This window comes from Carettochelys insculpta, chromosome 1 (assembly GCF_033958435.1).
Source record: "Carettochelys insculpta isolate YL-2023 chromosome 1, ASM3395843v1, whole genome shotgun sequence".
NCBI classification, from domain to species: domain Eukaryota; kingdom Metazoa; phylum Chordata; order Testudines; family Carettochelyidae; genus Carettochelys; species Carettochelys insculpta.
Genome location: NC_134137.1, coordinates 175,281,733 through 175,305,629, shown reverse-complemented (window position 1 = coordinate 175,305,629; position 23,897 = coordinate 175,281,733). Strand labels below are relative to the sequence as shown.

The 23,897-nt window shown below is 43.7% G+C and overlaps 1 protein-coding gene across 1 annotated transcript in view; it reads left to right on the top strand.

Annotated features, from left to right (window-relative positions):
* The first annotated feature begins 2,906 nt into the window (after positions 1 to 2,906).
* The window catches only part of IGSF5 (immunoglobulin superfamily member 5), a 59,794-nt gene continuing 38,803 nt past the window's right edge, over positions 2,907 to 23,897 (top strand). The window contains exons 1-4 of the mRNA XM_074983422.1: positions 2,907 to 3,101; positions 8,209 to 8,287; positions 21,332 to 21,652; positions 22,749 to 23,057. Coding sequence (XP_074839523.1) covers positions 8,230 to 8,287; positions 21,332 to 21,652; positions 22,749 to 23,057 — 688 coding nt within the window. The 5' untranslated portion in view covers positions 2,907 to 3,101; positions 8,209 to 8,229. The remainder of the gene's footprint in view (positions 3,102 to 8,208; positions 8,288 to 21,331; positions 21,653 to 22,748; positions 23,058 to 23,897) is intronic.

Sequence of the window (23,897 nt, the reverse complement as noted above, 5' to 3'; positions counted from 1 at the left end):
GTTGGGAGGCCCAGCCCGTGGGGGGCAGGTCGGTGCACCCTGGGGAGTCAGTGTCCTTTGGAGAAGTGGGGGTCCCATGGGGTGGGCTCGGGCGGGTGAGCCACAGCCTGGTCCCCTCCATCCAGGGCACATTACTGACATGTTCCCCTGCTCTCCACACAGCCTCACCATCCATGGGCCGGGAGAGCCCTGTGCCGTCCCTCATCCCCAAGAGCCCACCTGCAGCCCTCGGAGGTGTCTGGACGCCACCCCAGGCAGCGTGCCGTCAGGGCCATGGCCGAAGGGCCCCTGCCGGGCTGAGGAGGACCCAGCCAGCCAGTGCCAGCCGAGGTGGCCAAGCAACACTAGCGGCTCCCCCGGGCCAACGTGGAGTGGAGGAGGGCGGCCTGGGATAGGCTGCTGTCCACCTTGGAGGGCATTGGCCATGCCCTCCAGGACCATACGGCCACTGTAGCCCACCTCCTGTCCCCCCCAGCAGTTCCCCCCACTGGTCTTGCCCCTCTGCCCCCACTGAACCTGCCCCGCCCCCGGCCTCCACTGCAACCGCACCGCAGTATAGACACTTCTGTTTACAGAGAGGGCTTCTGGTTCATTGGGCAGCCCTATTTGCAGAGCTTCCAGACAGCTGTTCTGTTGATAGAGGGTTGGGCCATAAGATTGCTCTGTTGATCTGCTGTTGTATGCAGATGCACTTTGTTGACAGGTTTTGTTGAAACAACTCTGTGGACAGATGCTTCTAGCATAGACGTAGCCATAAAGCTGTTGTCCAGATATCCTTCTTTGCTGCAGCAATCTAGGATTGCAGGTGGTCTCTATAGCTACAGTTACACTAGAGAACAAGGGTTTTGTCTACAGTGTGTCAGCAAACTCAGCACTTTCGCCAGCAGCGTTCTGCTTCAAAACTTTGAAGCATAATGCCTTTGTTGACAGATTTCTGTTGACAAAACAGCTGTGTAAATGCCCCCGGGGGTCCTCTCTACAGACAGGGCATCCACAACAATGGACAGGTGCCTGTTTTGTTGAGAGAGCCGCCGGGCATTTGAGCTGCTCTGTTGACAGAGTGGAGCACTCTCCTGATTGTCGTCTGTGTGTGGCTGCACTCTGCTGACAGTTTTGTTGTGAAACCACTTCCCACAGTGACTTCTGGTGACAGAGAGCTGTCATGTAACTGTCCCCATTGAGTTCAGACATTTAACATCTTATTTGTTCATATTTTATACTTTTATGGAGTTAATTAGGCTTATTGGCTGAGAGGGTAAGACATTTCTTTTTTAAGAAAACCCAGCTTTTCTACTGTGATGTCAGAGGCACAGCAACAAAGAGATTGGGCAGGTGAAAAGTAGAAAATGAGCGTTTGTCAAAAGTCTGAATTTGCATCCCATGGGAAACCATGATATTTCAACAAGTGTTTAATCAAAAATTGAAATATTATTTTTATGGAAATTCCAAAGAATTTCAGTGTAGAAATGTATCAGAGAGGTAGCCCTGTTAGTCTGTATCTTTGAGAACAACAAGAAGTCCCGTGGAACCTTATAGACTAACAGATATTTCAGAGCAGAAGCTTCCATGAGCAAAGACCCACTTCGTCAGATGCTGGAAGTTCACACCTCCCCATTAGAATCTGACAATGGGCCACATCCCCCCGGAGTGATCTGACTTGTTTTTTCTCCTCTCTTGATCTATACTACTCATAATGGGCCATTTCCACCCTGACTGAACAGATCCTGTCAGCTCTGGCCCTCCCTCCCTTTTACTGGGACCCCACTCTTTAAATACTCCTCTGAACCAGCTCCCCACTCATGCATCTGATGAAGCGCATCTTTGCCCATGAAAACTTATGCTCCAAAATATCTGTTAGTCTATAACGTGCCACAGGACTTCTTAGTGTAGAAATGAAATGTTTTATCCTTCCTGAATCAAAAAGTTTCAAACTTCATTTCTGGTTAGTTTGACATTAACTCTGCATAGCTGAGCTATTGCAGTGCCTTATGGGAGGAGTTGTAGTTCAGGTGCCTCATACATCTGTTCTTTCTTATAGACAGCACCTTCACTTGGATTGTATCTCTTGTGGTGCACTGTGATCATGTGACTCTCCCAATATACTGCATTGATTCAACCAGATAGGAGATCATGGTGATAGTAGGAAAAGCAGGAGAACCCAACCCAAGGCAGAGAAGGGAAACATGAGGCACCCCCACTACATCTCTCATGAGGCATCATGGTAGCTCAGAAAAGAGATTAACATCAAACTGGCCAGCGATGTTTTGATGTAACAAGCTGAAAGGGGAGCGGGGGGAGGGGGGGGGCGGCAAAAACCTAACTGGCTTCAAGACTGAGCTTGATATGTCTATGGAACAGATGGCATGACGAGGCTACCTACAGTGGCACAGAATCTGCAACTGCTGGCTCCACAGTGTCAATTACAAAAGTCAGGAAAATTTAAATTTTTCCCATGGAAAATTCTGATTTTGCAAAAACTGTATTTCCTACAGAAAAATTAAAACCAGGACTTTTCTCACTTCCTTTTTGAAAAATACCCTTCAGAATAAAAGCTAGTGTCTTTTCTCCTTCATTCTTAGGCGAATGCAATAAATCTCACCAAATAAATGGGGATAACGCTGGATTTACTGATCATCACAATAAGTGCTAGCGCTCACCCTGGAATGATCTGAGCAATCCTTAGTTATGGCAGTCGGTATCATCACCAACCTAACTTCTCAGGTCACATTTATGTACTGTTTGTTCCTGGATCCACGTCATGATGTTTACTTTATTCTTTTCGCTGTCCTTGTTAATAATTAGTAAAGGAACATGCTCATTGGTTGTGGGATTAACCTTATCTTATCACAACTACATGGGTGCTGCAAAGCACAGCCATGAAAATCACTGAACAGAAACTACACTGGAATAGTTTCCTTAAGATCATCCAGCAGGACGGTAAAGATAAATTAACACTTTTGTGAGTCATTCAGTATGCGTGCGTGTTTGTATTTGTGAGGCGTTATTTGTATCCAAGTGCCAGAGCTAGAACATTTTTGTTCATCTGAGAATATCTGAGAATTTTTATCCAAGACCTTTAAAAGACAGTCTTCACAGCAAAGGTAAGAAAATACCATTATTATTCACTAGTTTAAAATGGATTAAAGATATTATTATGGATTTTATAAATAAATGAAATAATTTAATCAGAATCAATCTAAATTGGAGTTAGATCATTTCCTAAGGTTAGAAATGAAATTTGAGAAAGGCTTTTCATTTTCCAAGTGTGTTACTAACTAACTGGTATATAGTCCATCTTTTCCATTGCTTGTGTATTTCACCTGCCAGGACCTTGTTTCACTGTTCTAGCTGTCTTGCAAGGTGTAACCACAGCACAAATACTTCCGTGGGGGGAGGGAGCCATATAAGTTCTGCACATTCCTTTGAAGATTTTGATTCTAGGAAGAGCTACAAATTCATCCAAGGTAGAAATTTGCCTTTCTCACCCACACAAGTACGATCACAACGTCCCTATAATTTAAATACAGACTCTTTCCGTAATATAGCAAGGTACCAGACTCGTTCAAGAGAAATAAAATGGACTTGCCAGCTTTTTTTCCTATGTATTGTAGCTTTCCAAAAAAAGGAGAAATAAAACATCATTGTTATTGGGAAACCACAGTGCTACTGCTGTGCTATTAACTTGTACAGGTTCCAGAGTGAGGGTCTGTGTGTCACAAAGCAGAGTCTATTTAAAGGCAACAGAATTGTGTTCCATGGAGTAAAGGTTGTGGCCTCAGAACACTGTTCTTTGATTCTCATCCTCTTCCTGAATACAAGAGTTGAATTCTCTGAAGTCCAAAGTGTGTAAGCCATGACAGGCAAGCAAGGTTCCTCTGCTTGTAAGAATGTCGAGGTTGCAACCAAGCAAACTATAGATATTAGGAAACTGGGATTGTACAGCATCTGTACTTGCAGCTGGGTGCAATTCCCAGATCTAACAGACGTACTTGTACCGGCTCTCATTGAACTAATGTACTGAAAGTAGTAGCGTGGCTGTGCTCGCATGGACAACAGCAAGTAGTGGCATGGGCAGGGGTGAAAGTAAATTAAAATTTCTTACAGGCCCCGTCCTATTGCAGCCCAGGTTCCTGCCTGCTCTTTAAATAGTTCCATTGGCTTTTGCTGCAGTTCAGCAGCTCTTGCCAGAGCTGTGCACCACAGCGCATACACTTGCTTTTACCTCTGTGCATTGGCTAACTGCCCCTAGTACATACTCATGGGGTCTGGGTGGGTTTATGTTCAGGTGGCTAGCCTGTGCCACTGCAGCTACACCTCTGTTTTTGGTAGGTTTGCTTGATGAGAGCTAGCACAAGTATTTCTCAGTGAGCCGAGCCTCACGGCTCCAGCTCCATTTGTAGATTGGTCTGGGAAATGCAGGGCTAAGATGGTACAGTCATATGGGACAATCCATTCGCCTGTAACTCTGTCCTCCTTGGGACACCAGAAGTTGCTTTTGGGAATGGGGATATTTGTCTTTTCTGGCCAGAGGAAAATGCAGAAAAGTAATATTAGGACACACCTTAAGGTACAGACCGTCTTTTTAATTGTGACTGCCGAAGAGGAGAAGCAGCTCAATGTGTCCTGTTGTCTTTGTCAGTCAGCAATAGGCAGGATCGGTCTCACACCATACATAGCACACTATGAATCTTGTTGGGCTATGTGAATTAAAGTTCCAAGTTGGAGTTGTGCTGGGTTTGGCACAGATAAAATGGCATTTTTTTTGTTGGGGGAAAGAACTGTGATGTACCTCCCACTTTTTCTTGGTTGTCTGCAGGGGCAGAGATAGGGTTGTGTATTACCTTGTGTGGAAAGTGTCACCTTATCTACATAAATGTAAATAACACCCCTATTGTACTCCTGTTAGATCTGACAAAATAAGAGTTGAAGATGATATTATAATTGCAGGGAAACAGAAGTATCAATATATAATGGACAGGTGAATGGGATTTGTGTGCAGCTGGATTGCACAGTAATACGAGTAATAACAGTACTTTTGAAAGCCATGTTTTAACCATGGAACATTGTAATTTGTTTGGTCAGTAATTCTCTGGAAACATCATCAACATGAGTTCATTATGAATACTCAGGGAAGCATCAGGTTTTCATTTGGTCACTGTCAATAAACATTGATTTGACCGCACACACACAAACCAAAGAAAAATATTTCAAGTGCTATTGATCAAAATTTACCACTAGGCAAAATAAAAATGCTGCTTGAGAACTTATAAGAGTTAGATTAAGGATATTTACTTTCTACATTTTGGCAGCTGATATTGACAATCTGTGTTGTAACAGTTACAAAGCTTTAACTTTTTGAATCTTAATGTCTATTGTCATCAAATAATTATTGTTTGCCCTCCTTGTTGTATTACCATCCACAATTTCCCACAAACCTGAAAATTTAAACAGAGAAAAATTAAAGTATTATGCTTAATACCCATAACTTTGTCCAACTGAACATTGATAAAAAATGAAAGATGCTTAAAAAGAATCTTTGTTATTAGCCATCAAAATTATCAACAACCCCAAAACTTGAATTCTGCCAAGTTTTGTTGTGAGGAAACAATATGAGCTTGAAATCAGGCAGAGTCTAGCAGAGAACACTTGGGACATGAAACCCGAAGGAAAAAGATGCCGAGGAGCACTATTCCCACAAAACCCACTATGCTGGGATCCCAGAGTCACCCAGAATAACTTTCAAAAGCTTCATCTACACAATGAGATAAATTTGAATTTAAGGCAGTTAGTCTGATATTGCCATGTGATTGTCATTAGCGTAAATACTGTTAGCTTGATTTAGGGAGCACTAATATTGATATTACAATATCATCAGTACTTCATGTGTGTAGTGTCAAGTTCAAATTTAAAAGTTCTATTAAAGGCCATCCTGGCAGTTCCATGTCTTAAAATCGAATTTATTAGTCTCTCGAGGTGTCCCATATGTACCCCACAATGTTCCTCAGTGCTCCGCTCTGGCTGCTGCTATCCAGGTGTGCCAGTATTAGGTAACAGGAAGACTGTGCATTTGAATTCGGGACCAGTGAGCCTGTGGCTGTGGGGTCATATTTGCATGAGAGGCAGAGAAATGTCTTTCTTTCTTTGCTATTAGCGCTGTGAGTGCACCTGCCCATTACAAACAGTCCCAGCACAGAGTTTGTGGTTCTGTCTCTCCCTCTGCTAGCTGAGCACTTGTAATTTTTTTTCTGCATTGCCTGGTGCCAGCCACTGCACCACCACACTATGTGGCAGCAAGGCTGTTGTGAGGGTTGTGTTTGGATAAGAGGCCGATAAACTTCCTCTCGGCAGTGTACGTGTGTGCGTCCCCCCACAACAGGCTCCACACAGTTGGGGTCTTCTCTGTGCTCAGCCACGTCACGTGGGTAGCCCCCGACCCAATGAAAGGACATGCCTGCTGTTCGGTGCTGACCATGCTGCCAGGCAGCACCATGTCCTGGCTTGCGTGCAGGTAGAGCTGCAAGGGTAGGAAAGAATTTTGGGAGCTTGCAGCCGCTGGGGGGGGGGGTCTCACCTGATGGCCAAGATTTTTGTGGCCTTTCTGCCACACAGGGGGTCTGCTTCAACTGGCCCCCCACCAAAGATATTTTCTAGGCCTTTCTGCTGTTGAGGGGAAATCTCCCCCTGCAGCCAAGATTTTCGGGGCCTTTCTGCTGCTGGGGGGACGTCTCCCCTGGTGGCTAAGTTTTTGGGAGCCTTTCTGCCATAAGGGGGGACTACTTCAACTGGCCCCCACTGAAACCCCTCCATGTCCCCACCCCAACAAGGACTGATGGGCTGGCTGCCACTGGCGGGGAGTTTCCCCCTGTGGCTAAGATTTTTGGGGCATTGCTGCCATCCCTTACGTTGGTAATATCTTTGTAGTGAAGAGGGAAGACAAAAATCTCTTTTTCCTAGCCTTTCCTAGCCTCTTTCTTCTAACTTTGGACTCCTTCATGCAGGGAAGAGTTGGTGGATGGCCAGCCGAGAATACCAACTGTGCACAGAAGCTGTATAATGAATTGGGAACCCAAAACCCCTCTCCTCAGCAGATCTCTTTTTTCCCAATTTTTACTATCTACTCTTTCTTCACGCTTTTCGTTGACCCTGTATTACTTTCAGGGATCAGATGCAATCAAGGGATGAGGGGACAGTCAGTGGATGGCCAGTTGAGAAGACACAAGCCGAGGCTAGACACATGCTGGTACTTAGAAGTTTAAAACTTCAGAGTTGCCACGGGGGGCAATTTGCTTAATGAAGTGCTGCCTATGCACGGCAGCACTTCATTAGTAAACTCCCACTACCCTAATTACCATCTTTCCTTCGAAGGAAGGTGGTAGTGTAGACAAGCCCACACACTTGTTGATTTTTATAAAATCCTTGATAATTCAGTTACAGAAGTGATTTAACTTTGCCACCTTTGTTGATGTCCTACTTTTCCTTCTTTTCAACTGGAAAAATGGATGTTGGAGGGCAATGCAAGTGGGAAGATAATGTCAAATACCAGAGAGCGTACCCAGGATGCTACAGGGATGAGGGAACTGTGAGATAGATTCCCACAGTGCCATGCTGCAACAGTTGATGTTTGCCGATTGAGTGTGGCAGCAATAAATCGACTTTGTGAGGAGCATGCGGGGAGGTGAGGATAGTCAAATTTGAATTTATAAAATCCTGTGTTACAAAATCAATTTTAATAAATTTGATTTTATCTCATAGTGTAGACGTAGCCAAAGTGTGTGTTGTTGGCCAGAGCAGAGATGTAGTGAGAGAACCTGGGCTATACTGATTAAACACATCTGTTGGGCAGCCTCAGGCATGAAACAAACCACATCCAAGTGCCAGAGCTAGAAGACAGTTACCTGAGTGACCATAGAGTTCTTCAGTCACCAGAACCCTACCAGCAGCATGGACAATGTACTCTAAGTACACATTTGGTTGCAGCCAACTCAGAATTATTTCTCCCAGCTGCCATGACCTACTTTCATTATCCTAGGGTCTCCCTGATGCCTTTAATCTCCCCCACATATGTATAGTACAGGACAAGAAAGGACAAATGTTTAAATGCTACAGCATTATAAAACCTGCCTCAAAACCTTACTGATTTCTTCCATGACTCATGTTGGGTAGCTCCTTATAACTATTCATTGACAACTGGATGCCTTTTTGTCCTAGGTTGCAAGAAAAAATGCTCCAATGGATAGCTTCCAGAAATTTATTCCAGTCACTTTTATTCTATTCGCCTCACTAACAGGTAGGACACATTGCTTATCTATTAAATGACTCATAATGGGCACCCTTTATAAACTAATGTTAAAGTACTGTACATATCCATTACAGGCACTATCAACTGTGGGTATTGCACTAAATTTTAATGGTGAATGAATTCACTTGGTTTTCTTAGAAGAGGTTGTGTCAAGCCTGAAAACACATCATGAATTTGGCTGGACCCCAGTAAGAAGGTGTTAGAAAGGATTTCAGTAAGGGACTGTGGGGAGGGGAAGATGGAATAGAAGAGTTGGGGAGGCAGATTATAGGAAGAGGCCTGCAGAGGGAAGGCAGCAGTTTCTTTAAAAGTCAAGTGTTCTCCCTTCAAGCCCTCTCCAGCAGTAAGGGAGCTGAGCTCCTTGCAGAGTTCCCTTCCCACCTGCCTCTTTGCTGCTTGGGGGAATGACACATCAAGCAGCCAAATTTCCATTGTGAGCAGCAGAGGGGAGTTATATCTGCTGGGGCACTTTGCGGCTTCCAGCCTTTCCATCAGCAGGTGATGCAGCACTAGTACTTGATGGCAGAAGAACTGTCTGAGGTGGGAATCTTTTAGCTACCTCTCCTACACCCTTTGTTTACTGCAGGACACTATAGCCATGTCTACACGTGCACGCTACTTCAAAGTAGAGGCACTAACTTCAAAATAGCGCCCGTCACGGCTACACGTGTTGGGCGCTATTTCGATGTTAACATCGACGTTAGGTGGCGAGACGTCAAAGCCGCTAACCCCATGAGGGGATGGGAATAGCGCCCTACTTCGAAGTTGAACATCGAAATAGGGCACGTGTAGCCGATCCGCGTCCCGCAACATCGAAATAGCGGGGTCCGCCATGGCGGCCATCAGCTGAGGGGTTGAGAGACGCTCTCTCTCCAGTCCCTGCAGGGCTCTATGGTCACCGTGTGCAGCAGCCCTTAGCCCAGGGCTTCTGGCTGCTGCTGCTGCAGCTGGGGATCCATGCTGCATGCACAGGGTCTGCAACCAGTTGTCGGCTCTGTGTATCGTGTGTTGTTTAGTGCAACTGTGTCTGGGAGGGGCCCTTTAAGGGAGAGGCTTGCTGTTGAGTCCACCCTGTGACCCTGTCTGCAGCTGTGCCTGGCACCCTTATTTCGATGTGTGCTACTTTGCCGTGTAGACGTTCCCTCGCAGCGCCTATTTCGATGTGGTGCTGCCCAACGTCGAAGTTGAACATCGACGTTGCCAGCCCTGGAGGACGTGTAGACGTTATTCATCGAAATAGCCTATTTCGATGTCGCTACATCGAAATAAGCTAGTTCGATGTAGGCTTCACGTGTAGACGTAGCCTATGTCTCCCTGCTGGCTCTCCCTAGGGAACTGACAGGGAAAGAGACAGACCCTGCTACTTCAAACCTTCCCTCCCCTTCAGGGGAAAGGAAAAGCTCTTCCCTTCTCCTAGTCAGTATCGAAAGAGAATGGCCCTCCTGGGTCCTTCTGCCCTTCAAGCTTTCCATAGTGGGGGGTGTGAAGGTGGGGACAGGATAAAGTGCACAAGGGTTGTTCCTGTAGCACCACATTTACATCCTCACTCTCACTTTGCTTGGCACCTGCTCAGGGTCATAGATGTCTTTCATGTGCATTTATTCCCTTGTCATTCCTGTGCCCTGTCCTCCCCACCACACCCTGCTGCATAATTTCACCACAGCTCTCTCTCTCTAAGATGACATAACGTCATCAGAATTATGAAGCACTTCCTCCCCTCCTCAATCCCCTTTAGCTCCTGGTCACCTCACTTAGCTACCTCACAGACTTCTGCTTCCACAGCCACCTACCCGGCTAAGGATGCAGGCCCTGGGTGACCAGGCTTACACAGTGAAACCCAAGGACTGCTACCCAGCAGCAGGAAGTGGGTAGGGGAGACAATAAGGCACTGCTAGCTGGCCAGTTGATAAAATACAAAAACCAGACTCTTCTCATCCGAACTGATGCTTTCCCTCCACCACAATCTTTCTGCCATCTGTAGCCTTGAGTCCTCTATGTTGGCCACCTCCCCAGCCAACTCAGACCTCCCACCTCCTGGGCCCCAGACATTCCTACTCATGCCTGCTTCCCTCACTCACTCACTTGCTGGGACAGGCCAGGGTCCCGAACAGGTAGGTCTGCAGCTCTTCCTCACCAGCTGTCATCAATTTCCAGCCTGGCCAGCAGAGCAACATGTTTCTTGTTCACTCCCTTTCTCTTCTTTCAACTCCACCTTACGCAGCCTCATCTCATCTGCAGGGCCAAGTTCTCACTTGCCTCTCTTCCTGCCCCCCAATCCAATAAGTAAGTTCTGCCCAAATAAAGCTATTAAGTCAGTTATCTTACAAGCCAGTTAATACTGCCCATCTTCCCCAAACCAATTAATTCCACTCTACTCCTGTCTACGGGCCCCGGTGCTGCATCTGGCCCTATGTGACCCACCTCTGCTCTTCTGGGTTTACAGGAAGCCTCAGCCCCCAACCAATCCTCTTTCTGCATTGGGTCCTTTTACTTCAGTCAGCAGCGTCTCAGAGCCTGCTCTTCTCCGTCTCCCCTGAAAAGAGCCATGGCTCTGTCCGCTCTTGTTTGGTTTCTTGTTTGTTTTCCTATCATGAAAAAGCACTAGTGATGCCTGAGCCGCGCCTCTCAGATCCGTTCCTCCCTGCTCTCACCTTCACACAGGAAACGGTTCTTGCCATGCACCCTGTGTCTACCTCCTGTTCTCACTGAGGTCGAGGAAGTGACCGGTTGTCTCAGCATTCTGATGAAGGTGGAACAAATCCTGAGGGCTAACAGCATTATGGGACTTTCCCTTGCAACTGGGACAATCTTAGTGAATCAGGACATCTGGTGGCAATTGATGAGTCAGTAATTCACAAAGGCCTGTATATTATGTAGCCAGGCATCATCCCACTCTACTAGTGGTGCTGACCCAGGGATCTTAGAAAAAAATAAGTGCCTTCACGTCAGTGCAGCAAGGTAAGAAGTGCATAATGGACAACCACTGCCCAGCGATCTGCCTTGAAATTGTCCCAGAAAGCTAGAGATGTGTCAGTCGTGTCAAAGTGTCATATATTATCATATCTGAACTTTCAAAAAAGAGGACACCCCTGAGAGGGAGTGTATGTGTATCAGTTTCTACCAGCTCACCTCGTATTAATGTACTATATACACAATAAGAAATTAGTACAAGGTGAGCTATGAGATAGTGGTACAGACATGCTCCCTCTTGGGGGTGTCCTCTTTTTTGAAAGTTCAGATATGGTAACCCTAGATAGCCCTTGACACCACCACAGGAAGTTACGCGTGCTGAAGCAGAGGCTTCAGGCTTTGACATCCTAGTCAGTTACAAGGGACTTTGTGAGATCATGAATGTCTGTCTCTTGGCATCTTCCCCTCAAGCTGTTAAGTGCTAATCCAGGGTTTATCTACACTACCACAGAAAACTGACCCACTCAGGGTCACTCTTCGGGGTTTGATTTCATGTGCCTAGTCTGGATGTGCAAAATCGAGCTCTCAGGGGTTGCAGTTGACCCCTGAACTCCTTGCAAGATGTGAGGACTATGGGAGGTCAAAAGGAGAAACTCTCCCGTCAACCTTCCCCTGTATAGACAGACAAGTTAGCCGAGTGCAGATAGGGTGATTTTTGCTACACATTTGGTGAAGCTAAAATTGTGTACCTGAGGTCAACTTTCTTGGTTTAGTATAGAGATAACTCTAGTGACATCACAGAGACTTGTCTCATTCCAGACAGTTAGCAATTAGTGGTGCTGAGCCATTGATGCCATGGAAGTCTCTGCTTTGCCAGTCGATCCAGAAACTAAGGGTTGTTGAGTAGGGAACAAATTAAGGAGGATCGTGCATGTGTGTGTGTTTGTGTGTGCCTGCGTGTGAAGGGTCTGGGGGAGAGAGAGAGTACAGCTCTCCTTCCTCTGTTTAAAAAAGGGAGCATTCTCCTTCCTTTCCATCTCCCACCTCTTCTAGGGCAGATAAAGGAAGACTCTGCAGGTGGGAGAATTTGCAATGGGAGATAAAAAGAAAAAATAGGTGGCTCTGTGGGAATACTTTAAAAATACCATAACAGAGCTAAAACAAACAAAGAAAACCAACTAACATTTCCCTCCCCTCCCTTGCTGTAATTTGTCATTTATCAACTAGAAGTAGGGCTTGCCAGTGGTGGAGGGAGCAGAAGGAGAAATGGGCAATTTCTTCCCAGGTGCCAAAACACCCATTTGAAAAAGATGAAGAGCAGGTGAAAACAGGAAAATGGTAGTAGGAAGGGAAGTGTTTTGCTTCACTCACTTGTGGATCATTTGCCACAGGCACTAAGGTTAAACAAGAAAAGCCTTTTTTTCTGAAGGCACCATGATAGCTGTCACAGTAAGTGAGTGTGAAAGAATGGGTAGCAACTGTTCATAGAACAACTGGTGTACTCTAGGAATGCCTTTGGAAAAGGTCGGATGGCTGAAGCACCAGGTACAGAACTGTACCCTGCGGTTTAAGTGAAATATTTGTGTTATGAACTTCCATCAGTTTCAATCCTTTTGTAAATAGTTACTGATATGCCCCAGACAAAGTAAAGCTTTACTAACACGCACCTTACTTCATAAAAGCAAACAAGTTCTTTGCCAAAACTAGACTTCTCATCAGGTGTGCAGTGGCACTAAAATGCTGAATTCCTGTCTTTGTTCATGAGAGGTGAACATATAGAACCCTGACAATGCAAAGGGAATTTAGTGTTAGGTTTCCATTTTACTCAGTGAACATGTAAGGTATTTTTCAGGTGGTACAGTGATGAAATTGGCATTGAATTAGGAAACGGAACACTACGCCTTAGAGACGCAATGCTTCCCCTGTGTTCAAAGCTTTAGCCTTAGAAGCTATGGACTCAGTTTCTAGTTCTTCCACGGACATCGTTTGTGACCTTTGGCATGTCAATTAGTCCATCTGTTTCTCAGTTCCTAATTTGAAAAATAGGGGTAAGGCCTACTTTTCTACTTCGATGGAGGGGCTCTTCTTGGTAGGGCTGTCCCCTATGATGTTTTTACCCTGCCTGGCACAATGGGAGCTCATATTGATTTAGGCTTATGTGCTCCAGTAAGATAAATAATGAAAGTTTTTAAAATGATAAAGAGATGAGGGTTCTCTTTGAAACAACAGGTAAATGACTGATTTTTGGCAGACGATACAGGAGAAGACATGTTTGTGATTAGCCAGGCCTTCGACTCAACAGCTCAAGTGTAGGGAAATGGTTCTCCTAAGCAACACAATGTGTACACCCAGAGGGGCATCTGGCAGTGGTACCATCTACACTCTGTCATAGGATTTTCTGTCAAGTAAGGCAGCTTTGAGTTATTATAGGGATATGTTAAATCAACCTTTCTCCCAGTGAATGTGCTCACATCTCCCTGACTAGCACTTGACCCTTTTCAGGCTGTTTGGGTGTCTTATGGGCCCCCACTGGGAAGCAGGTTGTGGACACTGGCCATTTTCCCTTTTGCAACATCCTTCCTCCTTATTGGACTTTCCACCTGTAGGGAGCTGAACCAGGTTCTCTGGGCTAGAAAGAGAAGCATTCTGTTGTCTTCAGTAGGTGTTGAATCAGGTCTTGTGTGCACAAGTTAGTGTAGATCTTAGGCTGTGTCTGGCTCATGAACTCTTACAATGTGATTGTGATAGTTGAAGGGAGGAATAAATCCTGCTTATTTCGTCTTACTGCTCAGCTTGGCTGAGTCAGACAAGAGCACAGGATTGCCGTAGACAAGAGAATCAATCACTGCTCATATTCAGGGATGAATTCTTAGTCTGCGAGTCAGTGGCACTTACAGAAATGATCTCACAACCACAGATGATGCACAGAAAGCCATATGATTTATTCACAGATAGAGTAAACAACACAAAATATTTACTGAATGAATGAAGACTGATTCTAAGAATCTTCTGAGACAGAAAAAAGACAACAAATATACATGTCAAAGCTGAAGCACCAGCAAGAAATTAGAGAAAAGATGCTGAAGTTAAGCACTTGGTATGGAATCTAATGGGTACAATGACAGGGAGAAAAAGATGAATGCATTTATTGCTGGTTTTTTTAAAATTCCAAACTGTAATAAAATTATCAGTGATGTACAAAATACAGTACAAGAAGATTATATAACCGCACATAAAATCATAGTTCCTCATGTTTATCGTCCAGTCTATAAAATGGCATGGCTCTGAAATTGCTTGGTTATCTCAGTCTCATATAATTGTTTATAACATTTACATATTTAGATGCTTTTATTTTTAATGAGCAGGGTTTTTTTTTTTTCCGTTAAACTAGCTCTGAAGCAAAATGTTCCAGGTTGGTCCTTGATAAAAGCAGGTACAGTCCTAAGTTCTAATGCCACCTCTGGCACCAACTCTTTCTTTGAACTTGGGTAAGTCATTTAGGGATAAAGACAGAAAAGGCTTTAGGGATCTGACCACTGGAAAGCATATCTGGCTAGAATCTCAGATAGCGGGAGGTTACAGACTGGTAAGTCTAACGTCAGTACCGGGTAAATTAGTAGAAACAATAGTAAAGAATAAAATTGTCAGACACGTAGAAGAACTTGATTGGTTGAACAAAAGTCAACATGGTTTCTGTAAAGGGAAGTTGTGTCTTACTAATCTATTAGAGTTCTTTGAAGGGGTTAACAAGCATGCGGACAGGGGGAATCCAGTAGACATAGTATACTTAGATTTCCAGAAAGCCTTTGACATGGTCCCTCACCAAAGGCTCTTATGTAAATTAGGTGGTCACTGGATAGGAGGAAAGATCCTTTCATGGGTTGGGAACTGGTTAAAAGACAGGACACAAAGGGTAGGAATAAATGGTAAATTTTCACAATGGAAGGGGGTAACTAGTGGCGTTCCGCAAGGGTCAGTCCTGGGACCAGTCTTGTTCAACTTATTCATCAATGATCTAGAGAAAGGGGTAAGTAGTGAGGTGGCAAAGTTTGCAGATGACACCAAACTGTTCAGGATAGTCAAAACCAAAGAAGACTGTGAAGAACTTCAAAAAGATCTCAGCAAACTGAGTGATTGGGCAGCAAAATGACAAATGAAATTTAATGTGGGTAAGTGTAAGGTAATGCACATTGGTAAGAATAATCCCAATTATACATACAATATGATGAGGGCAAATTTAGCTACAACAGATCAGGAAAGGGATCTTGCAATTATAGTGGATAGTTCTCTGAAAACATCCACGCAGTGTTCAGTGGCAGTCAGTAAAGCAACTAGGATGTTAGGAATAATTAAAAAAGGGGTAGAAAATAAGACAAAGAATACCTTACTTCCCCTATATAAAACTATGGTACACCCACATCTTGAGTACTGCATGCAGATGTGGTCTCGTCACCTCAAAAAAGATATATTGGCATTAGAAAAGGTTCAGAAAAGGGCAACTAAAATGATTAAGGGTTTGGAACGGGTCCCATATGAGAAGAGGCTAGAGAGACTGGGACTTTTCAGTCTAGAAAAGAGGAGATTGAGGGGCGATATGATAGAGGTATATAGAATCGTGAATGGTGTGGAGAAAGTGAATACAGAAAAGTTATTTACTTGTTCCCATAATATAAGAACTAGAGGACACCAAATGAGATTAATGGGTAGCAGGTTCAAAACTAATAAAGAAAGTTTTTCTTCACACAGTGCACAGTCAACCTGTGGAACTCCTTTGCCAGAGGACACTGTGAAGGCCAGGACTCTAAGGCTACGTCTACACGTGCACCCAACTTCGAAATAGCTTATTTCGATGTTGCGACATCGAAATAGTCTATTTCGATGAATAACGTCTACACGTCCTCCAGGGCTGGCAACGTCGATGTTCAACTTCGACGTTGCTCAGCCCAACATCGAAATAGGCACAGCGAGGGAACGTCTACACGCCAAAGTAGCACACATCGAAATAAGGGAGCCAGGCACAGCTGCAGACAGAGTCACGGGGCGGACTCAACAGCAAGTCGCTCCCTTAAAGGGCCCCTCCCAGACACACTTTCATTAAACAGTGCAAGATACACAGAGCCAACAACTAGTTGCAGACCCTGTATATGCAGCACGGACCCCCAGCTGCAGCAGCAGCAGCCAGAAGCCCTGGGCTAAGGGCTGCTGCCCACGGTGACCACAGAGCCCCGCAAGGGCTGGAGAGAGAGTATCTCTCAACCCCCCAGCTGATGGCCGCCATGGAGGACCCCTCTATTTCGATGTTGCGGGACGCGGATCGTCTACACGTCCCTACTTCGATGTTGAACGTCGAAGTAGGGCGCTATTCCCATCCCCTCATGGGGTTAGCGACTTCGACGTCTCGCCACCTAACGTCGATTTCAACTTCGAAATAGCGCCCAACACGTGTAGACGTGACGGGAGCTATTTCGAAGTTACTGCCGCTACTTCGAAGTAGCGTGCACGTGTAGACGCAGCTTAACAGAGTTTAAAAAAGAGCTTGATAAATGTTTGGAGGTTAGGTCCATAGATGGCTATTAGCAAGGGATAAGGTATGGTGCCTAGCCTTTTGTCGAAGGCGGCAGATGGATGGCAGGAGACAAATTGCTTGATCATTGTCTTCAGTTCACCTCCTCTGGGGCTCCTGGCATTGGCTACTGTCGGCAGACAGGATACTGGGTAGATGGACCTTTGGTCTGACCTAGTATGGCTGTTCTTATGTTCTTATGAGGTGACTTCCTACAGCCCAGGTTTGGCACCTAAATTCCTTTAAGGAGTGGGTCTTAGGAGCCACCTCTCTCCTTTGCATTTCCTTTTGTTGCCTTAGCTGGCTGTCTGTTCATCTTGCTGGCTTTTGTGGATCCCATTCTAAGGCTACGTCTACACCAGCCCAAAACTTGGAAATGGCCATGCAAATGGACTTTTTGAAGATTACTAAAGAAGTGCTGACATACATATTCAGTGCCTCATTAGCATCTGGGTGGCTGTGGCACTTCAAAATTCCCACGGCTTGCTGCTGCGTGGCTCGTCCAGATGGGGGTCCTTTTTGAAAAGACCCCGGGAACTTCAAAATCCCCTTATTCCTATCTGCTGGTAGGAATAAGAGGATTTTGAAGTTGGTGGGGTCCTTTTGAAAAGGATCCTTGTCTGGATGAGCTGTGCGGCAGCGAGTCATGGGAATTTTGAAGTGCCACAGCCACCCACATGCTAATGAGGCGCTGAATATGTATGTCAGCATTTCTTTAGTAATCTTCAAAATGGCCATTTGCATGGCCATTTCCAAGTTTTGGGCCAGTGCAGACATGGCCTAAGGCACATAACTGCCTCCAAACATTAAAAAAGGAGCCTCTGTGCCTAACTTGGGGTTGAGGCTCCCACTTTGTAAGTCCCTTTGTTGATCTAGCCTGTGACCCAGTAGCGGGCAACCAGTGGCTTATGGGCCCCATGCAACCCATCAGGGATCTATGTACTGCCCACGAGACATATTGTTAACCACTGACCTCACACATGGTTGCCAAATTCCACAGGTTTCTCTCTGCATATTTTTTCCCTACCAGTGTTACGAAAGTGACACACATGTAAAGCAAGGGCACAAGAAATGCAGTATGGGCTGATAGCACAAAACCTTGACGGTGAGAGCCATATGCTTGCTCCGCTTCCAATCACAGCACTGCTACAGTTCAATCAGCATAACCTGCAAATTCTAGGTATGCAATGCAGGAAGAAAAAATACTCTGTCTCAAGAGACATCTTGGTTACAACAATCTTGTGGCGTATTGAGATGAAGGAGGACCGCAGTTGCTGTAACCTCTGCATTTCGTTTGCAGGAATTAATCTGACAATGATATTTACTTTCTAATTCGCTAGGGTTATGCAGATTGCTTAGCAACCATTTGTAAATTATTTCCGAGATGGAAGTAGCACAAAGACAAAAGGCACTATAGCTACAAAATATTTCGATAGATTTATCATTTAGTTGCCAGTCTGAGGTAAATTAAGACTGAAGTGAATACTGATTATTTAGGATCCAAAAGAATACACAGTCATATCAGTTTTGTGAAATATTGCATGACCGAATGTGTGCCCAGTTAATATTCAAAAATCATATACATTAGATTAGTGTTCCACACACCTTTGCTCCAGTACACATAATTGACTTGGATCTCTACTTTGTCATCCTGAATCAATTCTAGGTATTTCCAAAATGTACCTTTTGTTGTATAAGCCTCAGCTCTAGATGATAAGAACATAAGAATGGCCATACTGGGTCAGACCAAAGGTCCATCCAGCCCAGTATCCCGTCTGCCGACAGTGGCCAATGCCAGGTGCCCCAGAGAAGGAGAACAGAAGACAATGATCAAGTGATTTATCTCCTGCCATCCATCTCCTGCCCTTGTACTGAAGGCTAGGGCACCATACTTTACCCCTGGCTAATAGCCATTTATGGACCTAACCTGCAAAAATTTATCGAGCTCTTTTTTAAACCCTAATAGAGTCCTGGCCTTCACAGCCTCCTCCGGCAAGGAGTTCCACAGGTTGACTGTGCGCTGTGTTAGATGATGGTTAGAGAACAGAAGTTTTTGTTAAATCTACACACACCTGTAACTGTATAGTACTTGAGCCAGAGGCACTGTAACCTAAAAATGCGCTGAGTAGAGCAGTTCTGAGTTTGGGCCTATGAAGTATTATTTTGGAAAATACTTCTCTAGTTTACCCCAGAAGATGATTTTCTAGGTGCCTTTTCTAACTTTTAATGTTCTGCTCTTCTGTCGCTGCCATAACAAGGGAGTAAGAGCACTGGCTAAGAAATAAATTATAGAGGCATGGGCATATATTTGCCCTAATGGGAATTGTTACTAAATCCCCACACACTGTGTTGAAAACCCCTCAGGTTTTTAGGCCTGTTATTTAATTCAGGGCTTATCTAAAAAATCGTGTTTCTGGGGTGAATTCTAAAAATGGTTGTGCATGGTTTAAACCTTGTGATGGCTATTAAAGTCAGTTGCAATCAATCATCTAAAGCTGACACAAAGCCTTTCAAATTTAAACCTCAAAATTCCGTGTATCAAAATTGGAGAGACTCAGGGGGTATAGAAAAAAAGGGTAATGACTTTTCAGATTTCAAAGGCGAATTAATAAGAAGACAAGTTCTGTCATGTATGGTATGAGAGGTCACAATCCATAAGAAAATTCCTGGGGCAGAATGTCTGATAGCTCAGAAAATTGTTAAAGGTACAGAATCTTTTTCACCTGAGTCAGTGAGTCACATCTGGCCATGGTCTGTAATAACCAGCTCTCATGATAATCTGATGCCTGTTGCTTATAAGTGGAATGTGTAGTATGGGTTAGTGGTCTTAGTTTGATTCCTGGTTACTGTCCCCTCATCACAAAAGCCACTGTTGCTTTAGTGATGTCATCAGGAGTTGTAGGCTAGAATCCACTCAGTTTAGAATATGGCAGGTTAAAAGAGGAAACACTGTTTTTGAAATATTTTAACCACTGTTAATGAAGCATGTTTACATGTACTTGTATTTCAGGCCTTGAAACAACTGAATGTTTTAAAGCACTTCATTTCACTGTTATGACGATGCAGTTATAACTACACCAGAAAAAAAAAGGGCTATTTCTGTTGAAAGGAGAGTGTTTTATGATGTATTTTCAGATTTTGATAACAATGGGCTATGTCTACACTAGAGGGTTTTGTCGACAAAAACCAGGCAATGTCCAGATTCCCAAGGTGCTCTGCTGACAGTAAATTGACAGAATGCAGCAGTTTAGTTGACAGTCTTATCCCACTCCCCAGGAGGCATAACGCCTCTGTTGACAGAGATCTGTCAACAGAAAGCTGGTCTGGATGGGACACCGGGCAGCCCTGTCTGCTGTACTTCTGGTTGGCTGTTCCATTGGGAGAGCGGCCAGGCAGTCGACAGAGTGGCTTTGCTCTTGCAATCCACTTGGTAATTTGGCCTTGATTGGTCAACAGAAGTTTTGTCGTAAGCTATCTTCCAGCAAAAACATCTGTAGACAAATCTCAGTGATCTAGAGCTAGCCTAACAGTAGCAGTGACATTTGCTTATGATTGGTTATTCTGTCACTTATGTACAGAGCTATTTAAGAGACTGCAATGCATTGGAAAGGTTCAATGTTTTTAAATGAAAACTGTGAAGGCAGCAAATCTCCATAGTAGTCTTCAGTACACATAAAGGCAAATCTATTTGTACAGAATCTTTTATTCCTATGATTACTTCTACCGTCTTGCTCCTGGAAGACTGAAGGAAAAGTGTATTTTCTTCCGCTGACGAAATAACAGTTTAAGAATTAGAGGCATAGTTTAGCTTCCCATTTCATAAATAATTTCAAATTTACTGAAATCTTGTGCATGGTTATATTTGAATATATATTTAATCCCCCCATTAGTTTTCATTACTGAAAATTCTCTTTTGACTTTTAACTCTGCTCTGTAGTGAACGGTGAACGAAACACAATGAAAGGGAAAAAATCATTGTGTCTTTAAAAGTCAGTTTAATCTAGTCTGGGATCACAAACACTTAAAATGACTCAGTTATATTGTTTGTACACAGTGTCAATACGGGCCAGAGTTCAAGTTGCTTAGGTGGCTCATCTGTGCATTTCTGTATGATAACTTATGTAGGTTTCTTTTAAATTTAACTCTACTTGTGTATTGCCTGGGTTTATAACACTTAGTTTGAGGGCAACACAATATCTTTGCAGTGTATTTGACTTTAAAACCACTGATATTAAAAGTCAACCTTCCTCATTCTTAACTCCATTTTGACATAGTTTTCAAAATTAAGAATTATTAATGATAACAGAGGGTTCTAAACTTTTTCCAAAACCATCTGGTATCACTAATTTTTAGACATATATTGCCAGATTAGATGATGGATTTTCTGATATGTGCTTCAGATGTCAAACACAAGATATTTATTTGAAAAAGTCCCATCAGAGCCAAGTATTTTTGTTTTGTATTATTATCTTGCTAAATATTCAAGGCAAGCCAAAGTCACCTCACTGACATTGAGGCTGCTGTATTTACAAGCCCTTTTTTTTTTCTTTTCATTCCAGGTTTTTGCTTTGGTTTGTCTATTGTAAGCGGCCCTGCTAACGCAACGGTGTTGGCTGGTTCAGAGGCTCGGTTTAACTGTACTGTGTCAAAAGGGTGGCAAGTTATCATTTGGATGTTAAATAGCAATGCTGTTCTCTCGGCAAATAACGTTGGAGGAGCTGTTATAACAATGGATCGCTTCACTCAGCAAAATTATACCAGCGGTGATTATTTTACCTCAGAGCTGATCATCCACAATGTCCAACAGGATGACTCTGGTAAAATAGAATGTAGCATCCAACATATAGGTGGCAACAGCTATGCATTTCTTTCTGTGCAAGGTGTGTATGCATTTTAATTTTTGTCACAACAGGATTATTATTAAATTCTACTGAAAAGAAATCCTTGGCAACACTGTCAAACTTATCAGTCTGTAGTTGTAGCAGCTTTCAATTAATGCCCTGCATCTCCTATATTTCTCCTCTTGAAAGCTGGCTGAGTAATTTCACATACAGATTGGCACGCCAAGGTAGAATGAAGGTGCCACTGCAAAAGACTTAGTTACCTTCACTTTTTCCCTGTAGCAGATCTTATTATTTTTGGGGTTATGTGAAAGTGCCAGAAGCCTATGTTGGTGCTGCCAAAAATAATCTCTTTTGGTCACAGCCTTTATGGTTCCCTCCACCTTCACTGTTGTAAATAAAACTTACTATTTTTTTTTTTTGTATTTCATGTAGAGTACCTCCCTACTGTCTTGACCTAGGAATTTTCAGTCTTCAACCAGCTTCTTTGTGTTGGGTTTAATGTAGTGAGAAAATTTAGCCTCTGAATCACAAGATAATACCCTTGGTATGACAGCTGCCGTGCACTACAGCTACCAGGCTATAGTAAATTTCTTTGGTATATCAGACATCCTCTTTGTAGGCTTCTTCTAACATCCTTATTTAAACAAATACATTCCATAAAGTGGAATCTTTCCTCCACCTACAATTCACTTGCCACAAAAAGAAAAAGCCTGATACTCACAGCCTCTCCTTTCAATTAACTTCCTTGGTAAACAGGAAGAACATCACTAAGGGGTAACAGAGAAATAAAATCCTGATGATACAAGGTCCTTCAGCTGGTGCAGGAGATATTTCAGAGTGACAAAACAGTATCACTCAAAAGCTTTCAATGAACAAATGGTGGAAAACTACATCTAGTTGAAAAGTCAAAACGGACTATAAGATGACCAAGAAACTGCAATGGCTCCACATTTGTCTCATGAAAACACTCCTATGTTTTAGGATTTCTATTTTATTTGATTTTAATTATTCTTAAACTCGCGAGTTTCAAAATATGATTGATTTTGGGCAGCAAAATATGACTGAAGACTGCCAATAAGACACCATTTCAGTTAAATATTCTGAAGGAAGAAATCATCTTTTCCCCCTGCAGTTAATGGATCTTTGTTCATCAAAGATCACAACTTGACAGTAAGAAAGAACAAGACAATTGAAATTGTTTGTGAAGCATTAGGATGGGTGCCAGCTCCCAACATGACCTGGATGACAAACAACTCTTTTGTAGATAAGTCCAGGTATGTTACTAACTACAGTCAAGGATCTAACGAGCTTCAGAATGCAGTGAGCACCTTAACTTTGACTCCGATGGCCAATGAGACGCTGACTTGTTTAGCTTATATAGAGGCACTGCCTGAGCCCCAGGATACAACTATAACTCTCATTGTGCAGGACTCTCTTGCTGGTAAGTGGACGTTGTCCAAACTATGGCCTTTTGTTTTATTTTGAAAATCTTTTATTTCAGTGAAGCAATGTGATACCTGCAACTGTAATGGAATCAAAGTCCAGTAAACAGAACAAACTGCAATGGGATAGTAGCACAGGGTTAAATTCACTAAAATCTCTTTATCTGGAGGAGTGTGAGGGAAACAGAACTGACCCTAATGCTTATTAAGGGCTTCATTGTACACCAAACTGGGTTTATTGCCTTTTGCAAGATCTCACTCCATGATTTTAGGCATTGAAAAAATTGCCTCTGGCTATAAAATAGCAATAGATTTCTGCCAGTCACATGAACATCTTTGCTATGTTTATGTGTGCTTGGGACTAAATCTTAAAGTAAAATGCTGGCTCTACATAATGCAGCTCAAGCTTTGCCTTTGACTTCAACAGGGGTAGGATTTCACCGCAACATACGCCCCAAAGGAAATGTGTGCAGCAGAATGCACCTCATCAGGTTATGCAGCAGGCAAGGGTCTGTTCTGCCATTGCAGTTCATAGAAGCATAGAATCCTAGGCCTGGAAGGGGCCTCAGGGGGTCATCTAGTCCAGCTCCCTGCCCAAAGCAGGATCAATTCCTACGAAGTCATCACAGCCAGGACCTTGTCAAGCCTGGAGTTAAAAACCTCTAGGGATGGAGATTCCACCACCTCTCTAGGTAAAGCATTCCAGTGCTTCACCACCCTCCTGGTGGAATAGTTTTTCCTAATGTCCAACCTACTTCTCTCTCACTGTAACTTCAGACCATTGCTCCTTGTTCTGCCATCCGTCACCACTGAGAACAGTCTCTCTTCATCCTCTGTAG